This window comes from Pleurodeles waltl, chromosome 3_1 (assembly GCF_031143425.1).
Source record: "Pleurodeles waltl isolate 20211129_DDA chromosome 3_1, aPleWal1.hap1.20221129, whole genome shotgun sequence".
Classification (NCBI taxonomy): Eukaryota; Metazoa; Chordata; class Amphibia; order Caudata; family Salamandridae; genus Pleurodeles; species Pleurodeles waltl.
The window spans coordinates 848,285,310-848,305,062 of record NC_090440.1 but is presented as its reverse complement, the minus strand read 5'-3'; the positions used below and the strand labels follow the sequence as shown (position 1 = coordinate 848,305,062).

At 43.9% G+C, this 19,753-nt stretch overlaps 1 protein-coding gene across 1 annotated transcript in view; it reads left to right on the top strand.

Annotated features, from left to right (window-relative positions):
• CSMD2 (CUB and Sushi multiple domains 2) overlaps positions 1-19,753 on the top strand; it is a 1,417,205-nt gene that overhangs the window by 1,039,845 nt on the left and 357,607 nt on the right. Inside the window, exons 17-21 of the mRNA XM_069223779.1 lie at positions 2,168-2,355; positions 4,940-5,128; positions 5,682-5,798; positions 12,134-12,349; positions 18,447-18,635. Coding sequence (XP_069079880.1) covers positions 2,168-2,355; positions 4,940-5,128; positions 5,682-5,798; positions 12,134-12,349; positions 18,447-18,635 — 899 coding nt within the window. The remainder of the gene's footprint in view (positions 1-2,167; positions 2,356-4,939; positions 5,129-5,681; positions 5,799-12,133; positions 12,350-18,446; positions 18,636-19,753) is intronic.

The following is a 19,753-nucleotide window of genomic DNA, read 5'->3' as shown; positions in this document are numbered from 1 at the left end:
GTTAGTTTACTAAGCTTTAACTGGCACATTTCAGTGTTTTTCCATAGGAAGAACATTTCTTGTTTCTCTAATAACTTTGGCGCCATTTTCTATATCTTCACAAACGTTATAAATAGGAAAAATCATCCACTACAGGTCCTACATGAAAGTTTAGTGCTGATCCTTCAAACGGGCAAAGGAAAAAGGAGAACCCAAATAACTGATTTCCCATGTTAATTGCCATAGGAAACTATGGCCCTCGATACATAAAAACATCTGAATTGAATTTCACTCAATTTGGCAAACAGTTAGAACTTTAGAGTGTTTTTTTTATATTGCGTAAATTTGTTTAGCCATTCTCAAGAAATTGGCACTTAACAATGTGTTCTGGTTGAGCTTCGAGGAGTTACAAAGATAGGTATATCTGGATGATGGGTCCTTCGGGAGTTCCACAGGACCAAACAAAAATAAGGAATAGGGCTTTTTCTCTCATGAGCAACTTCAGTTCTGGAGGACCCATCCAACTCTCACAGTATTGAACGATCCAATTAGCTGCCCACAATTACGAAGAATAATTTGCATCCTTCATTATAGGACTTGTGGACCCTTGTCCTGAAAATGTTTTGGAATTCTGGCATAATGGGCAGGGTGTGGCCACCCTGGCCACCAGACACTTTTAGGGGGGACCAAAAGGGGACCATCGCTCACCCTGTAGCCAACATGTTAAAAAATATCTATGTGTCACGGGTACATAGTACTCCTGCTGGACACAGCCTGGCCCTCCTGTAAAGTACTGAGGTACTTCTGCGGGTGTTGCCACTCAATATTCTAACCCATAATACCACTGTACTGTGCAAGATTTTCCAAGGATGCTTGCATGATACTGTGGTACCAAGGATTGGAATCTTGAGTGGCAGGTACTGCGTGAGTTCACAGTACCCAAAAATACACTTCGCAAAAATAAAAACAAAGCAAATGTGGGTTGGACACCCAGAGGGGTTGGCAAGCCAAGGGGGCATGAGAGCAGGGACTGGCTAGCCGAAAGTCCATGCGGCCAACACTCCGCTGTGCAAGCCCAAAGAATATGCACTGTGGGAGATAGGCTGGCTAGAGGGAGGTTTGGAGCAGTGCCTGGCCACAGGCCAGCCACTGAGGCCAACGCCCTGCTGCACATGGTTGTGCCTTGCAACTAGCCCACAGGAGGTTAGGTGCAGGGCCAGGCTAGGGTGATGCAACACATGAGGTCCTAAGAAGTGTATTGCAAGGGGGCGAGTTGACTCAGTACTATATATCTTGAGAATTTCTTTATTTTTCTGGTTTATAAATGTGAGTTTTTATCTTATTACAGAACCTAACTATAATGCACTTGAACCTTTGGTTTTTCAGGAACGAAATGTCCCCTTGTGGTTGTACCAAGCAAAATGTGCACTGGGACTATTCATGTTTTTGAAAGGGCCACGCAAGCATCTGCATCCCCTACTAAAATACCAAAGTGTCCTGGGGTAACAAGAAGCAGACACAAAAGATCATTGCACCTCCAAGCCATTGTCTGTAATAAAGCCCCAGATTGTTGCGTTTGAAAATGTACATTTCCAGCTGACTTGAAAGGTGAGGTAGTCTTCCATCTGCACCTTCAGACTCATGGACTTTGATTCAGGAAATTATTCTATCTACACATATCTACTGATAATGTTGCACATGAGAAAGACATATTTGTGACAGTATGTTTGCACACACTCTTCTCACAATATTGTCTGCTTCCTGCCCCTGGCATCTATGTGGATATGGGGATCTCTTGCCTAAGACTTTTGGACCACACATCGCAAAGCTCACGAAGGTAGTATTTGTATGCCAAAGTATAATTTTAAACAATAAAACAATATCATATATCTTCTGACAGAAATATCATGTTCTAAACATCTAAACATTCTATTTATCTAGTTTTCTATCTATCTATCTATACGGGATTGTAGACAGTTATGTATAAACATAAAATATTAAGATTATTACTCTCTGAACAATATAGTTTGAATGAACAAAAATGTCACGTTTTACTTTTGCACTTTGGAAATGACTTTGAAACATTTTATAAAGTAAAATTGAAATGGATATGGTTGCGACATATCCACATTTGCCCCATGCTCAACTCTGATGTGTATTAACTGTCTAAATGCGCTTTAAATCACAGGTTTAAAACGGAGGTCAACTATGACACGCTGGAGGTACGCGATGGGCGGTCCTACTCTGCCCCCTTAATAGGAGTCTACGATGGCACCCAGGTGCCCCAGTTCCTCATCAGCACCAGCAACTTTCTTTACCTACTCTTCTCCACCGACAAGAGCCACTCTGAAGTCGGCTTCCAAATCCGCTATGAAAGTGAGCACAAGATCTGTTCGATAATTACACCGTTTGAAAGCAATCAAATGCCAATTTCAGTCGCTCCTCGGCTCGGCGCTGTGGCTAGAATATCACTGGCGGGCAGGGCTGGGGCATTAAATTCTGATCAGCCACTAACAACCTGCGAATTGTCAACATTGCCATTGATTTTCTTTCAGAGTAGCTGGAATAATGCCTTTGGAAATGTGTTATTGAAGAGAAATATTAGTGTTAACTTGCTTTTCACTCCTGATACATATTTGAAGGCATTGCCAGGGCGCAGATGTTAGAGGTTTTAAGGCATAGGCCACGCTACGCAGGAGGGGCTGATTCTGTAGCCTTTTAGAAGGCAAATAAGCCTTTTTTCCCAATGTTAGCTTTGAGCGCTATCACAGAGGTAAACATGAACACATCACATTGTGCCACATTGAAACTTATTTCAAGCAGGCGTGGTACAGTTTGCAAGTGTAGCATGCCAAGCACCGTCTTTGCTGTATGCCTCAAGATGTTTATAAACCTTCATTTTTTCCAGAATTTGACACTGACTCTGAATTTTATCCTATTCAAAGATGATGTGATGTTCGATTAGTTAAAAATTCGAGCAAGGGACAACAAGTGGCAAGTCTAGGGCACTGACCTGTCAGGAAGGATATATATTACGCTCTGGACATGCCTAACTCTCAACAGTAGTTTATCTGAATCAAAACTTTTTGGTCTGGTACCCTGGAAGCCCAGAAGAAAGTGGATCATAAACTCAGTATTATGTGGGGCCAGTAGGCTTGCTTTATTCTGTCCAGGTCCGGTACTGGGTGGAGAGACTGATGATCAAGGAGTTCAGAGGGCTTGTGCACTCTTGAACATGAGGGCCAATGTGTTTCACAAACAAGGTTTATGTGTACCACACACGTCAGTATATGTTTCAGCCCTCTGCAAAATATTGAAACTTGGGCCTGCCTCTGGTTTTGGTGAAACTACTGGGAAGCAGCATTTTGTTGCAGGATTCCTGGGCTTGTAAAGAAAGGTCTCCCATTGAGCTAACAGAAGGCAGCAGTTCCAAAAGAGTTGAATGTCAAAGAAGTTCTCGACCTGGCCTATGTGCCGTCCAGTTGGATGCAGCCGCTGCCAGTACTTTAGGGCGGAGGGGCCATGGCCCCCCACCTTTTGCCCCTCATGAAGAGTGGCTGTCAGGCTGAGCAAAGGTGAGCCTGACAGACACTCGTCATCTTCAGGTCACTCCAGGCTGCCTGAGCTGAACTTTGCTGGGCTGAAGAGATCACAGCTCCTATGGGCGTGACCTCCTCTGCTCAGCAAAGGTGCCTCGAGGCCCTCTCCCTCGATGACGAGGGGAAGCGTCTCCCATTGACCCTGACCTGGGTGCTTCAGGTTTAAGCCCTGAAGCGCCCAGGGCGAGTGTCAATTAGTGACACCTATCACTGAGTGGGGTGGGGTCAGAAGTTTCACTGACCCCATCCCACTCTGTGACGAGGCTGGGACTGCTGCCTTCCCTCATTGGCTGACCTAAGGTCAGCAAGAGAGGGAAGGCAGCAGTCCCAACCCTCCTGGCACCTCCGAGTTGAAGGTAAGTGTGTGTGTGTTTTTTAAATGAATGTTTGGTATGTGCGTGTATGTTTGAATGTTGATGAGTGTTGTGAATGGATGTGCGCACCTGTGTGAATAAATGAGTGTGCTTCCCACCTCCCTCCGTCCCTCCTAAAATTACCGGCTGCCACTGGTTGGATGGCTCACTGGTTTGGCACTTGTTTTCCTGAGATTTAGGCCTCTGCATCAATGGTTCGAATTTTGCAAATTCAACAGCGAATACATTTCAAACAGGGCACCAAGACACATTGACAAATACAATGCCCTTTGTTTTTAGTCTTAACACAGTAGCCAACATCCCTTTCAATAACTATGTCAGTCTCTCTTGATCTCACGCATATTTGAGATGCACCAGCAGACAGTGCTGGGAAACTCACACGGCTGTGCATTCACCATTCTTTCCAATTATAAAGTAATAACACCCATAAGTTCACAAAAGCAGAGCGCCGAGAGGTAAACCACTTTATGGCGTGTGCTGTAGAAAAAAAAGATTTTACTCACTCTTAGAGCAGAAAATCGAACGACGAACAAAATGTTTCTATGCCCATGTGAGTTTACAGATGGGACAAGGTACTTATAAACCACATACCAGTTGACGCCCAACATATTTCTACGCACTTATGATCCTGGGGTGTCAGCAAGGAAGCAAGAAAACAGCGTCTGTCAAAAAACTGCAGTGTACTTATAATCACTTAATGTTACAAACTGTAGAAGTGTCACTGACATAAAAGTAAACTGTTAATACAAACTTGCCAGTTAACACATATAGTACACACTATGGCAAATGCATGATCTTAATTGCAGGCCTGGTTACATCAGATTGAGAATTCCTTAGGTTTCTGTGTCTGTAATTGAGAAGATGAGCCTCGATTAATTTGATTCAGGCCTTTCATTCAATCATTCATTCATTCTCTCAGTTGATGCTATCAAATGTCCAGTTCAAAATGCCTTTGTAAATATGGTGCCTCTTTTTATTTTTTCACAGCTGTAAAACTCCAGTCAGACCATTGCTTGGATCCTGGCATACCTGTTAACGGCCAGCGACATGGCAATGACTTCTATGTGGGTGCGCTGGTGACGTTCAGTTGTGATTCCGGATACACGCTTAGTGATGACGAACCCCTGGAGTGTGAACCCAACTTTCAGTGGAGCCGGCCACTGCCCAGCTGTGAGGGTGAGATCCTCTGATGGTGCCTGGCTCCATCAGAGCTTCTACAGATCCTCCCCCATTTATATCAAATATTTATTGCAGGGTTATAGGTAGACTAGTGGAAAGTGTAATCAAAGGCGGATGCAGAGGAGATGGTAGCATGAGGTCAGGGTCAGCAACATGATAGTCTCTAGTAAGACATTTGACCGACTCTACCCAGTCCTACATCCCTTCAGCAGGAGTCAGTATTCTAAGGTCCTTATCTATGAACTTGTCTCTCAAAGAGTGAAATATTGGTCACACAGGCAGAGGTAATACTTTATAGCATCAGTAATTGATCATAGTAGAAACGGAGGGCAATGCCGTATATGACCTCTTAAATCTTGCTGAGATAGTTGTCAGTAGCCTCAGCGATTCCTTAATCAGCCTCTTACTCTTGTATTTCATTTTCTTATCCAAGGTTACTGTCCTATATTTGATGCATCTTTAAAGCTAGTCCTAAAACTATATATAAGTAAGTATTATCTTTCCTCATTCTTCAGTCTGGTGAGTTTTCTTGTTTTTCTTTGATGTGCAGCTCTGTGTGGAGGATACATCCATGCTTCTTCAGGAACTATTTTATCTCCAGGTTTTCCAGATTTCTATCCCAACAACTTGAACTGCACCTGGGTGATAGAGACTTCTCATGGAAAAGGTAAGTGTGGTAGGAAAAAGAGCATTTCATTTTAAAACGTGTGTGTGTGTGTCTGTGTGTGTATATGTGTATGTATATATATAGGAGTGTGTATATATATATTTGTATATTTTATTTTTAAGCATAGAATTAGCACAGTGCCATCCATGCTGAGTTATAAAGTGGCAAAGCTTTTGCCATTTTTAGGGTAAAGGTTCTAAGCATAGGATTAGCTAGTACTATTCACACCAAGTGAACATGACAAAAGCTTTTTACCACTCCAGACGCAGTATAACAGCTTTGGATTGATAAAGTATCATCCAAGACAAACAGGAATAACTAAAACCAACCCTCACATGCGTTCCACTCAAATTTGATTTTATCAGAGAGGTATGGCTTTGTCCAGACACAAGGGAGCATCCAGTATGAGTGAAGACAATAGCCTTTTAGGCTTATAATATCACATAAATTATGCAAAAAGGAAGCTGGGAACTCTGTGTGGTTTCCAAGTCTGGGTGGAGAGCAGCTCCTTTACATGAAGCACCCTATAACACCACCTACATACGGAATCTGCTCACCTCAAATGTCTGCTTTTCTATCAGAGTGCCATCCACGCAGAGCTAGAAAGTGACAAAGCCTTTTTCCATTTTTTTACAGCAAAGTATGTAAGCATAGGATATATCTCACTTAAAAACACAGTAAATGTGCAGTTATAGTTATGAATTAAAAACAAAAACAAAAAACAGTGAACTTCACCAGCTTTCTTTAGGACCACAATCCATAACCAGCACAATAGCAATGCAAACTACAACTCATGCACCAAGTGATACACACTGACGTATAATATATATCTGCCAAATACTTAGATGTTTGGGTATGAATAGAAGCCTATGTACACTTATATATGCACTTATCTTCATGATATTTCAGCAGTTGATATTGTGGCTACAGTATTTTTGTACTGTAGTATTTTTGTGCTCGGCATACAACCCTTTATAGAATTTGTGTTAGTTCATATGGAAAGCATATGACCTTCTAGGTCTTGCCTGACCTAATGCTAGGGTACTTTGGTTGTTCAGAGGTTAAGGTCGGTAGTGAGTTCTGTGAGAAAAAGATGGGATGATCTGACTATTTACCTGCCAGACCATTGTAGACACTGAAAAGTCCTTGTTCGTTTGATGGGTAGGTCTAACAATAATCATTTTGTGTATTTCGGCTGTGCAAAATTGGATGAGGTTGCTGTTGTCCAGGTAAGTCGTCAGAAGGGAGACAACAGCATCATATTGTTCTTCCCAGTGCAGGGTAAAACCTCAAAGATAAATGTTGTTTTCAGCATTGATTTAATTTTCATTGAAGAACCTAATAATTTGTTCCCCAAAGGGTGCGTTGTTCTTAGAGAGATGGGGTTGATAGATGACATATAGTAGTATCTATCCAATTTATGCAGGGCATTGAAAGTTTTCTACAGTTAACAGGAATGATTCTCTAGTGATTGATCAGTTCATGAGGTAAGTGGGCAATAGTTACATCAAGATATTTTTAAATTGTCTAATTGTGCACTGTATACTTTTTCTGAAATGGACTTGAGCTTGGTGGGTCATGTTTTATGCTTGAAATATACAAGATCTGTACCATTTCTAAGTACAGGTCTTATTTCGAGTTTTGCAGATGCTGGATGTTGGAAATGACCATCTTTTGCATGGATCCCCACCCACAGAGTTTTTGTTTTGTTAGCTGTTATCTTTGAAATATACTCACTCTGTACTATTTCTAAGTATGGAACTTATTTTGCGTTTTGTAAATGCTTCCCCCTATATTTTTGCTTTCTTTTGCTGAACCTGTTTTGTTGTTTTTTCCTGCCTGAAATCAAAACACTTTACTGCTTGTGTCAGCTGTCACCCGACTTCTGTTAGCTTTCTTGTGGTGAGGTGTGCATTGCTTCCAGAGTGTGAACAAAGGGCTCTAGGTGTAGGAAGAGGGTCTCCTCTCTTGATAGGATGGCATCAGTGTATCAAACTGGACTTCTTTGCAGATGCAACATCAGTGTAGAAAACTGGGCTTACATGCAAATGTCCCCTGCTGTTTTGCCCCCTTTTAGAACTACTAGATGCTGCTTTTCGACTCTGACACTGCACTGAGGCCTGCTAATCAGTGCTCCTTTCTTAAATACAAGGTATGTCTAATTGTTTACAATTGCTACAAGACTTTAGCACCCCTGTAAGTCCCTAGTAATTGGTACCCATGATACGTAGGGCATGGGTACTAAAGAGGGCCCCTAAGGACTGCTGCATAACTTATGCTACCCTAAGGAACCCACACACAAATTGCACACAGCCTGCCACTGCAGACTGTGTGCAACTCCAGAGTAAAAACGCAACATGGCAAAAGGCATGCATATTATGTGCCATACCAAAGTCACTGAATGCATAATATGTTAATCACACCTACTGCAGGCCTTAAAAGTCCTAATGCAGGATGCATTATTATACATGTGAGGACATACCTACCTGAGCAGATATGCCCCTGTGATGTCTAGTTCCATTCCTAGACAAAGCAAGTGACCTGGTGGCTATCTTAAAGCATGTACTCGATACTGGTCTGCACAAGAGACCCAGCTACATGATGGATGCATTGAAAATAGTGGTGTTTAGTGTCAATCACCTGGTCTTAATCAACCATTCTGATGCCAGGAATAGCTTTGTTACGACGTGCACCCAGAGGGCAATCTAGAGGTTCCCCCTGAAACCAACTAGTCCTCTATTGTGCTGGCTGACTGGTTTCAACCAGCCTGCCACCACATTACAGTTTCTGACCCCCTGGAGGTGAGAGCCTCTGCTCTTCGAGATCAGAAACAGCGCCTGCTCTGGCAGGAGGTGTTATCACTTCCACTAACAGGATGGCTAGTAAATCTGCATTCTAAGCCCTGGGACTTCAAAGTCCATGCAGCCTTTGGTATGTGACCCCTGCTTCCCCCAGACCTTGGAGAGCTATCCCCCTTCCCTGAGGCCCAACAGGCACCAGGACGGGTATAAACATTAGCTATACAGGCGGTATAATGCACTTCTTGGCTAGACACGCCTCTAGGGTGACCAACCTGAACTGAACCCAAAATTAGGAATTCCACCATCTTTTTTGTGATGGAATTAGGAATTCTGGGACAGGGTGATGCCCACTCCCCAACGGAAGTGGTCATCTATGGGGTGTATGACTCCAGTGGTAAGTAGCCCATTGGCTACTACTCTTCACTCTCCTCAATGCCCCTAAATTGAGTATTTAGGTGATCCCCTGTTAGGATGACATCAGATTTGCTGGACTAAAGAAGAAGAAGGACCCAAAGACCTGTGAACACCAAGAACTGAGGAGCAGCAGCTGACTGCCTTAGGACACTGCTGCACTCAGCTGCCCCATCCCAAGGAGAAGTGGACCAAAGGTATTTCTACATCCCCAAGCATCATGAGACCTGAGCCCCCTTGTTGGTTAAGACGGACTAGTCCCCCAGGCTCTGCTACCAGCCACTTTCTAACCAGACCGATCTCCATTGAAGTGAACGAGACACCCGACGCGGTAACATACCTCTGCACCCGGATGACCCAGAGGGGACCTGTTGGTCTAGACTTGGACCTTGCCCCATTCTCACCTCGAGTCCAGAAGAACAGTCCGGTACGTGCCCATTTGCAGTGTCTCTTTCTTTCCAATAGGACAACATTAGGGCACCCAAGGCTAAAAAGCACCTCTGCACTCGGATGCCTAAGTGCCTCCTGAAGTGACCTGTTGGTGCTGCTTGGGACCTTGCCCTATATTTACCTTAACTCCAAAAGAACAGTCCTGTAAGTCATTATTAAGTACCCATATGCAGTACATGCTTACCCTCCAATAGGATAACATCACTGCTCCAGAAATTGCAGTGTGAACATTTGAAGCCTATAAAAAATCCTCTCTCAAAAAGTACTTACCCAATTCTGATGATCTTGGAAACTAAATTCATATCGAAATCTGTGTTATTTTTATAAATTGGTGCTGGATTTCTTTATTGAGTGTGTATTTCGCTTACTGTCTCTTTGTGTGCAATAAATGCTTAACACTGTCCTCTAATAAGCCTAACTGCTCCCCAACACTACCATAAGAGACCTTACATTGGTACACTATACAGATAGCTAGCTTCTTACAGTGAGAACTGTGTCCAGCCTCTTCCTGAGCTTCAAAGGATGCCTACCCGGTCAGATGAAGTTCGCACCTAAGCCTGTCTCACTTTTGCCTCTCTAGCCAACCTGGCTCCAAATGCATTGAGAGGGGAGGAACTGACCATAACAGGCTTAGGGGATGGACAAAGGATTGCCCTTTATTTACAGGTTGTCACTAGACATAAATGTGGACCCCCGCAGATCTCTCCGTAGCTACCAGGGGTTGAGCACACGTTTAATCATTGACTTTTGTAGTTCATCTCAACAAGGACTGTGCTTATTACTTATAGTGGGTTCTCACCTTCCTCAACTAATACTCAAATTTCTTACACAAGTAGGGTAGGAGGACAGTCACTGTTTTTTGGCAGATGTCCTACATCTGCCAAACTCTAAAAAAGGCTATGTCAGTATGTGGACTCATTTGCCTCAGATCCACTGCAGGCATGTGTTTGATTTAATTATCACTTGTTAGAATTTCAGCAGGCCCACTCAGCCTTTCATCATCCAAGGTTGGTATAACAAGTTACATTGATTTGGATTTCCCTAGAAATACATCTGCCAATATCCCCAAGTCACCACTTAAGGCGAAAGTGTGTGCTACAAATATGCCTATTATGCAGTGATGCTGGAGCACGTTAAAGAGTAAGGGTGCTGCTATCAATGTTACGTCTCTGGGGGTCATAGTGGTTAGAAAAAATCAAAGCTTCACACAAAGAGCAAGTGAAGCAATTGATCCTTTTACGGGTATTTAATTGTGTGTTGGCCTAATATTGATATCTACAGCCTTTCCTTCCATATTTCCTGTACATCAGCAAGATTGTCACATAGCTCACATTTCACTCAGAGAAAGAAATTGAAAGCAAACTTCAATCTCCATTTTAAAGGAATAAGCAGCAATTTGTCAGAAAATATGGCCTGGTATGTGACCTCTGTCTTTAAACGCACAGCAAAATTGACAAGGATAAAACAAAATTTTAAAGCCTCTTTATTGCTCGTTCACCTTCTGAACTCCTGTGTGGTTATTCTGTGGGTGATGCAGTACAACCTCATGTCCCCTTCCAACGCCTATGCTATTACGTAATGTTTTGTGATACTAGTAAAGTAAGAGTTCAGATATGTTGTTAAAATACAAAGCAATCATATTCATGCACACTCTATTTATACTATAGCCTTAGAACCCGCCGTAGCGGGCTCTACCGGCTATGAAAGGCCTGCTCCCGCGTTAAATGCCCGAGCCGAAGGCGAGGGCATTTAACAAGGGAAAGGGCCTTTAATAGCCGGTAGAGCCCGCTACGGCAGGTTCTAAGGCTATTAGAACATTCTGCCACTCAGGGCAGAATGTTCTTTTAAATAAAACAAATTGCTCACGGAGCCCGAGGGGATTAAAATCCCCTCGGGCCCCGTGAGGCTTTGTTCACAGCTGTTGCTGTGAACAAAGCGAACATTGGAATGTTGGCGCTGCGGGCTTTTACCGGCCAGAAAAAGCCCGCAGCACTCCATTGTTTTCAATAGAGCTGCCAAGTTCCAATGTTCTAATATGTCATTATACAACTATACTAAGCCTTCAGTAAAAGTTCAATTATAAGATTATAAATAATATAACTCAAGGACCTGTGCCGCTATGTACCAAGTATAGCCATAAAATGCAACTGTTGTAACTAGGCAATATCAGAGTATAACTTACAATGAAACTATGCTATGTCAAAGTGCAAAAGTATGAACATACAATTCAAATATTCTGTAACGTTAGGCAAAGCAGGGGTATAACTATATCATTTTGCTACTGTATGCTGCTTTGCAAAGAAGGTATCAGTGTAATGCAAAAGTACAAACTTTGTAGTTATGGAATGTGCGAGTCTACCCATAAAGTGTAACTATGCAAATTATCTCTAGATGCAAGGAGAATAACTGTAAAATGTAACTAAAGTGTGCCACTATGCAAAAAGTACACCAATACCATGTAATTTTTCCAACTATTCTGCTATGCAAAGTAATAGTACAATTACACAAAATAAATGTACTATGTCTCAATGGAAGTTAACAGTGTAAATGTACATGCCGATATTTTGCAAATGTCACCTAGGTCTGCTTTGATGATGTTGGATTGGCAAATAATCTTAGATTACGTCATCTTTGCGTCTATGCATCTTTTACTGTCCTCTCTTGTTTGTCTAGGCGTGTTCTTCACATTCCACACCTTCCACCTGGAGAGCGGCCATGATTACCTTCTCATCACGGAGAACACCAGCTTCGCCCAGCCCCTGAAGCGGCTTACCGGCTCCCGCCTCCCCCCTCCTGTCAGTGCAGGTCTCTACGGAAACTTCACAGCCCAGATACGCTTCATCTCTGACTTCTCCATGTCCTACGAAGGCTTCAACGTCACCTTCTTGGGTAGGGGAGTGTGTTTGCGCTTCCAAACCACATCTTTTCCTTTTATCCCTTTCCACTTCTCTGATTCATGCCAGCCACATACCCAGGTAGAAACTACTTATCTGTGTAATAATATTTTCTGCTGCTCCATAACAGGTCTGCTGCAGAGTATATCTTTGAAATTAAGCCCCACAAAATTGGCATTTATCAGTTGGTCTGCCAAGACGCTGCACGCTGACATCGGCAAAGGCCTGCTCTCTTGTCTCGTTTCCCATTTCGCAGTTCTCTGTCTCCCTAACGTCCCCTGTCCCCTTACAGAGCGTATTTGTGCACTGCATGGGAGAAAATAATGCATTAACCCTTTACCGGCCGCTGGCAGAGTTTATTCCCTTTGAGCAATCTGGCTAGGATTGAAAGGCGGTAGAAAGATTCTAGGCCAGCCATTTTCTGCTCTAGGGGGACACCTCGCACAACACACACATTTTGCTAATCCTTTAATTTTGGCCCAGTCTTTTATCATGCAACACTGGTAGATCTAGTGGAGTGCTGGACCGCCCAATGCACCCGCTGTTTAGCAGACTGCTTTCCGCTTGGGTGACAAGAAATGCTGAGCTCCTTCTTCGTGCGAAGCCTGTTGCAAACCACCACACTGTGGGGCATATTTATACTCCGTTTGCGCCGAATTTGCATCGTTTTTTTCAACGCAAATTTGACGCAAAACTAACTCCATATTTATACTTTGGCGTTAGACGCGTCTAGCGCCAAAGTTCATGGAGTTAGCGTCATTTTTTGGCGTGAACACCTTCCTTGCGTTAATGAGATGCAAGGTAGGCGTTCCCGTCTTAAAAAATGACTCCCAGGCAGGTGCGTGGTATTTATACTCCCGGGCAAAAATGACGCCCGGGAGTGGGCGGGGCAAAAAACCCCGCATTTGCGCCTCTTTTTAACGCCTGGGTCAGGGCAGGCGTTAAGGGACCTGTGGGCTCAGAATGAGCCCAGAGGTGCCCTCCCCTGCCCCCAGGGACACCCCCTGCCACCCTTGCCCACCCCAGGAGGGCACCCAAGGATGGAGGGACCCATCCCAGGGAAGAAAAGGTAAGTTGTGGTAAGTATTTTTTTTTTTTTTTTGTGGCATAGGGGGGCCTGATTTGTGCCCCCCTACATGCCACTATGCCTAATGACCATGCCCAGGGGACATAAGTCCCCTGGGCATGGCCATTGGGCAAGGGGGCATGACTCCTGTCTTTGCTAAGACAGGAGTCATGTTAATGGGGGATGGGCGTCGTAAAAAAATGGCGCAAATCGGTTTGAGGCGATTTTTTTGACTCAACCTGACTTGCCCCATTTTGAGACGCCCATACGCCATTTTCCCCCACGCCGGCGCTGCCTGGTGTACGTGTTTTTTTTTCACGCACACCAGGCAGCGCCGGTCCGCTAACGCCGGCTAACGCCATTCTATAAATACGGCGCCCGCATGGCGCTTCAGAATGGCGTTAGCCGGCGCTAATTTTTTTGACGCTAAACTGCGTTAGCGCAGTTTAGCGTCAAAAAGTATAAATACGGGCCTGTGCCTTTTACTCACATAGCGGAGTATTCAGGTTACAGGTTGGAGTGAAAGTAGGAGAATTATAAAGCATCTTCAGTAAAGTCAGCATCAAGCAGTTTGCTTAGAGACAGAGCCCATTAGCTGAAACAGGTCGGATCATGAGTAGCTGGAGCACGGCTCTTTGACTGAAGATGTATAGGGAATAGCCAATCCATTATAATATTTCTTGTAGCTCTAGGATCACACTGGAGCTCAGACAAAATGTTGCTTAAGCGCTCTAGGAAAAATACATTTAGCAGAAAATTATGCCACAATCCAAGGGTCATGTGCTAGTCCATGATCCTAATAGCCACCAATCAGGTCATTGCTTTGTTTATTCAATCCCATCTGTGTTAAAAAATGTGTGTATTTTGAAGGCAATTAAAGCACTATAATGACTTCCATGCACCTTCCCATAAAGCAGCTGGCCAGTCCTTCCACAAAAATGCAGGGGCTTGGCGCTGAGTGTAGTTCTTGGCTTTTGTGGATCTATCAAATAATATTGATGGCTATAATCAAGAAGACCACTTCTGTTTTACCATTGAGTTGATTCCAGCTTTGTATGTGCCTCAAAATTACTTTTTGTTTCGGGGAAAACCACTCAACCCCCACTCTGCACCTTAAAGCACATTACTCTGCAGCCCGTACTTCTTAAGAAAAACAATTGTTACTGTAGATTTTTGATAATGTGTTTTTTGACATTTGTTGGATAAATATTCATGGTAGTTAGAAAGCCACCTTCTGCACATGTATTAAAGTCCTTTCACAGCTTCCTTACCTAGCTTTTGAGCTCACATTTCCACTAATCCTGCATCATGTTTATCTTCCAATAAGATCCAAAACAATACAATTTCAGTTGAACAGCATCTAAACATCAAAGCATCAAGAGGTTTATGGCTCATCAGTCAGAGGTCAGTTATCCTAAAAATATATAGTGAATTTTCCTCTAAATGTCTACAGTTGTAATATGTGATATTTTAGACGCAGGCTCTCATTACAATAACAGAAATGACTTTGCTTCTGGTGCAAAACTTACACTTCCATCTGAAAAGGGGTTTGAAGGCTGATGCGCTAATAGTTAGTATTTTTCCATTTGCAAATTACATACCCCATGTTGTGCACACAAACTTACAGCAGGTAAACCCTGATGAGTATCATGTTAGCAAGTACTAATGTATTGTTTGTCACTACACGTGATAAGTTGGATCAGTGCTTAATTTGAGCCGGTGGTTTCTGGTAGGGGGCTACCGGCACTCCTGGTTGGGGACCAGCACATATTTTTCTGCATCAGACACTTACTGAGACCAAGAGGGTAATCAAACAGTGCAGAAAGATGGCAGAAGAAAAAGACAATAAACCTATAACAGAGGGAGAAAGCAGGAACCTGCACTAGTAAGATAAAGAGGTAGGCAGTGTCTGGTAGTGGACTAAAGAGACATAAAGTGGATGTAAGACCACACAGCCTTGGTATTCACTGAGCCGACATTTCATTTCACCTGCTGCGGACTTCTGAGCAGAGCTTTTGGCACCAGCACTCATTATTTTACAAATTGAGCACTGAGTTCTGGAATGTCCAGATGTGCAATATTTAAGATAACTTTACTCTCAAAGGGCCAGATGTACAACCATTTTGCTATTGCGACTCGCAATTTGCGATTTGTGAATCACAAATTGCGAGTCTCAAAACAAAATACCAACAGTGTCAAGCACACTTTTTGTGATTCGGAAATGGGTCGTAAGGGACCTGTCTCATCAATATTCATGCAGCAGGTCATAAATTGTGACCCATTCGTGAATGGCCGCACTCACAGTGATGGTGGCATGCTGGAATCAGCAGAACACCATGTCTGTGACTGCTTTTTAAATAGCATTTTTTTAATGCAGCCAAATGCATTCCACAAATAAACATTAAGGCCCTCATTCTGACCCTGGCGGTCTTTGACCGCCAGGGCGGAGGATCGCGGGAGCACCGCCGACAGGCCGGCGGTGCTCCAATGGGGATTCCGACCGCGGCGGTAAAGCCGCGGTCAGACCGGCACCACTGGCGGGCTCCCGCCAGTGTACCGCCGCCCCATTGAATCCTCCACGGCGGCGCAGCTTGCTGCACCGCCGCGGGGATTCCGACCCCCCCTACCGCCATCCAGATCCCGGCAGTCCAACCGCTGGGATCCGGATGGCGGTAGGGGGGGTCGCGGGGCCCCTGGGGGCCCCTGCAGTGCCCATGCCACTGGCATGGGCATTGCAGGGGCCCCCGTAAGAGGGCCCCTACATGTATTTCACTGTCTGCTGCGCAGACAGTGAAATACGCGACGGGTGCAACTGCACCCGTCGCACAGCTTCCACTCCGCCGGCTCGATTCCGAGCCGGCTTCATCGTGGAAGCCTCTTTCCCGCTGGGCTGGCGGGCGGTCTGAAGGCGACCGCCCGCCAGCCCAGCGGGAAAGTCAGAATTACCGCCGCGGTCTTTCGACCGCGGAACGGTAATCTGACGGCGGGACTTTGGCGGGCGGCCTCCGCCGCCCGCCAAGGTCAGAATGAGGGCCTAAATGTTTCAGTTTCCTTTTTTCATAGGAGGCAGTGGTCCCTGGGACCACTGCCTGCTCTGAAAAAATGCTGGTGCCCCCATTCACAAAGGGGAAAGGTTCCCTCAGGGACCCCTTCTCCTTTGTGAATGGGTTACCACCAATTTGAAATTGGTGGTAACAGCAGTTGTTTTGCGACCACATTCACTGTCACAAAACAATCATACAAGGGCCTGAGAGTCACAATTAGGAAGGAACACCCTTGGAGCGACCCTTCCTTATTGTGAGTTGCAATCTCTATTTTGTCAGTAACTGGATACCGACTCGCAAAATAGGGATGGTACATCCTACAAGGCCATTATGTGGTCGCAAAAGCCGATTTTCGCATTTTGCGGCAACAAAATATCTTTGTACATCTGGCCCTTAACTCTGTGCCCAAGGCGTTGTTTACTTTAGTTACAAAAGACATTATAGACAACCTCACCTATGACATTTCATGTGATGTCATCAGTGGAAGCATCTTTTTCAGAAATGTAAGCCAATACATGCTTTGAGAGAACACATTGTGCAGAGAAGGGAATGAGATTCGGGCTGGCATGTAGGGAATGAGATTCGGGCTGGCATGTAGGGTGATGTTTCAGACCAGGGACTGGTCTGAAAGATCAATGTATGGGCTGAAGTCTTTGGGCGTTTGCGGGCCTGTTTTATTGTCTGGTGGGCCGAGTTTTACTGTTAATTTCTCTGATATTACCACAAACAAACACTGCCTGCAGCAAGCACAGATGCATGCTGTCTCTCATAACTTGCAGAACTCTTATAAAACCTATCTTTACAAGTTTAAATGTGCCCCAATATGCAAATGTGGTCCACTTTTTCAACTCGCTGATGGGCTACTGAGGGCCATTTTTAACTTGGGGCCTATTTTCTGTCCACAAATGGAATGTTTCCTCACCCTCAGACACTCTTCTGTGTTTTGTGGAGTGCAGAATATTGGATGGTAGACCTAAAATCCGTCTTGTTACTTGCTCCTTTTGGAACTCAGAATTATTTTCATTTCCACAGCCATAGCAAAATTATGGCCCCTGTACTAGCACGGTCATCCCCAGAATACTCTTGACACACGAAGTTCCATTGATTATTACTGAGGTTTAGCAGGGATACATTTTGTATGGAAGTGCTTCAACAATCTTTAACACAGCTAACAGGTGGCAATAACGCAGAGATGCACAAGTAAGTTTATAAAAAAGCAGTACATACCTGTTGAAACAACAAATCCTGTAGAAAGCTTGTTTTTAACATTCATAAAGTTCTCCTTCAAAAGTTGCAACGCTCCCTACTTAACACTAAAAAAATGGTCCCGCATAAAATATATTTTGCAGAAAGTAGTGTTCTTCTTTGCAATGCCAATGTGCATAGAAAAGGTCTGCAAAAGATAACGTTGCAGAAAACAAGTCTGCATATATTTCCTGCTGGCCTGTATTCAATTAGAGTGACGCCATATTCCAACATATTACAACATGATGAAAATATATGCATGTGACAAAGCAAACCTCAAAACTTTGCAAACTTCACAATGGGTGAACATCAGGAACTTTGCACAACTTTGCCTCGTAAAAAACCCCTTCTAAATACATTTCCGATCCACAGTATAAAAATAATGATATCCGGAAAATGAGTCCAATGCACATTCATTCCGGTGGACATTTCTCCGATGGATGGACAGCCTCTATTTATGGTCTTTTTATTTGGGCTAATGTCTTGCCATGAAGTGCAGAGCACCGACCCTATCTGGTACATGCGTGGGTGGGGGCACTTTCCTCCTCACTCCCTTGTTGCTCACTGCCCATCACAGATTGCAGCGTGGTGAAACCTCTTCTCCAGCAGTCTCTATTGAGTGCCGGAATTTCCTGGTATTTATTGCTTGCCATGTAAGTGACACATGCGCTCGCTCACCATGAGTAGGTTTTTTGCCTTAGCCTTCTCCAATAACGGCTTCCTCGGATTTATTTCAGAATATGACCTGGAGCCTTGCGATGAACCAGGGGTTCCAGCCTACAGCATCCGGAAGGGCCTGCAGTTTGGCGTCGGAGACGTCCTGATGTTCTCCTGCTTTCCTGGATACCGGCTGGAAGGCGTGTCCCGGATCACCTGCCTAGGAGGTAGACGGCGTGTGTGGAGTTCGCCTCTGCCAAGGTGTGTTGGTAGGTGGTCATGTGCTTTCATTTTGATTTCTTTTGTTCTCTCTTATTCTTAGTTTGACAATGACATGTTTGCATCCGGTGACATTGGGGTGGCGTAGAACTGACGGATATCAAGGGAGGGCACATGAAAAACACTCGTCCACCACAATTTCATCTCACCCAGTTGTCTACTTTGGCTATGAGACGCGATGTTAAAAATAGAAATAAAAACATAATAGAGAGACTAGCTAAATATTCCTATGTCATTTAAAATTTTATAAATCAAGGTGAAGTCTCACACAAAACGGAAACATGAATGCCAGATATTATTGAATGATGCAAAATTTGACTAGTTTAGTAGCATACATATAGTACTCACGGTGGCGCAAATACTGACATGCATACAAATACTTAGCAAACGACACTATGCAGCACGAAGCTCGCAAAATGGGAACAAAGGGAAAGAATAGAAGGTAAAACTATGAAGTGTTGAAGGGTGCTAGCACTTTATGCATGAAAGGAGTAAACACCGCGTGGAATTTTCAAAGATACACACATGTACACGTTAAACAAATTGTACAGACATCTGTCACATGAATATTTCCAAATAGTGAGCGTATGTGTGGTGAGAACAGCACATGGCACTTGCAAACTCCTGAGTTATTAGTGCAACAGACTCTCAGCAATAGTGCAACCTTCTAGCCCATCTATGTAACAAGCCTAGCAAACATTCTTAATCCCAGCTCTTATGAAATATAATATACTGTTGGTAAAGGCATCTAGCATGTCAAAGGTGACTCAAGTACGTTAAAGGGAAGGCGTCTGTCACTTTTCAAACACTTCTCTCGTGTGCCTCCTTGTTGAGTTTTATCTGGTAAAGCGTCTTGATAAGAATGAACTTATTTCATTTGGTTTCCTTGAACTTAAAAGTCTTTAAAGAAAACGGGTACACAGTGCAGAACAAAGGCAACATCATATTACATATTAGATGTAACAAAAGAGGGACAACAAGAGATCCTAATTGGAGACAGCTGGTGTCTCAGAGATCTGAAACCTCCCCACTTCCCACTTTCACTGTCCAGAAGGGATTCAAGACACTCAGGCTCAGCAAAAAGCTCTTCATATCTGTCCCTGGGTGT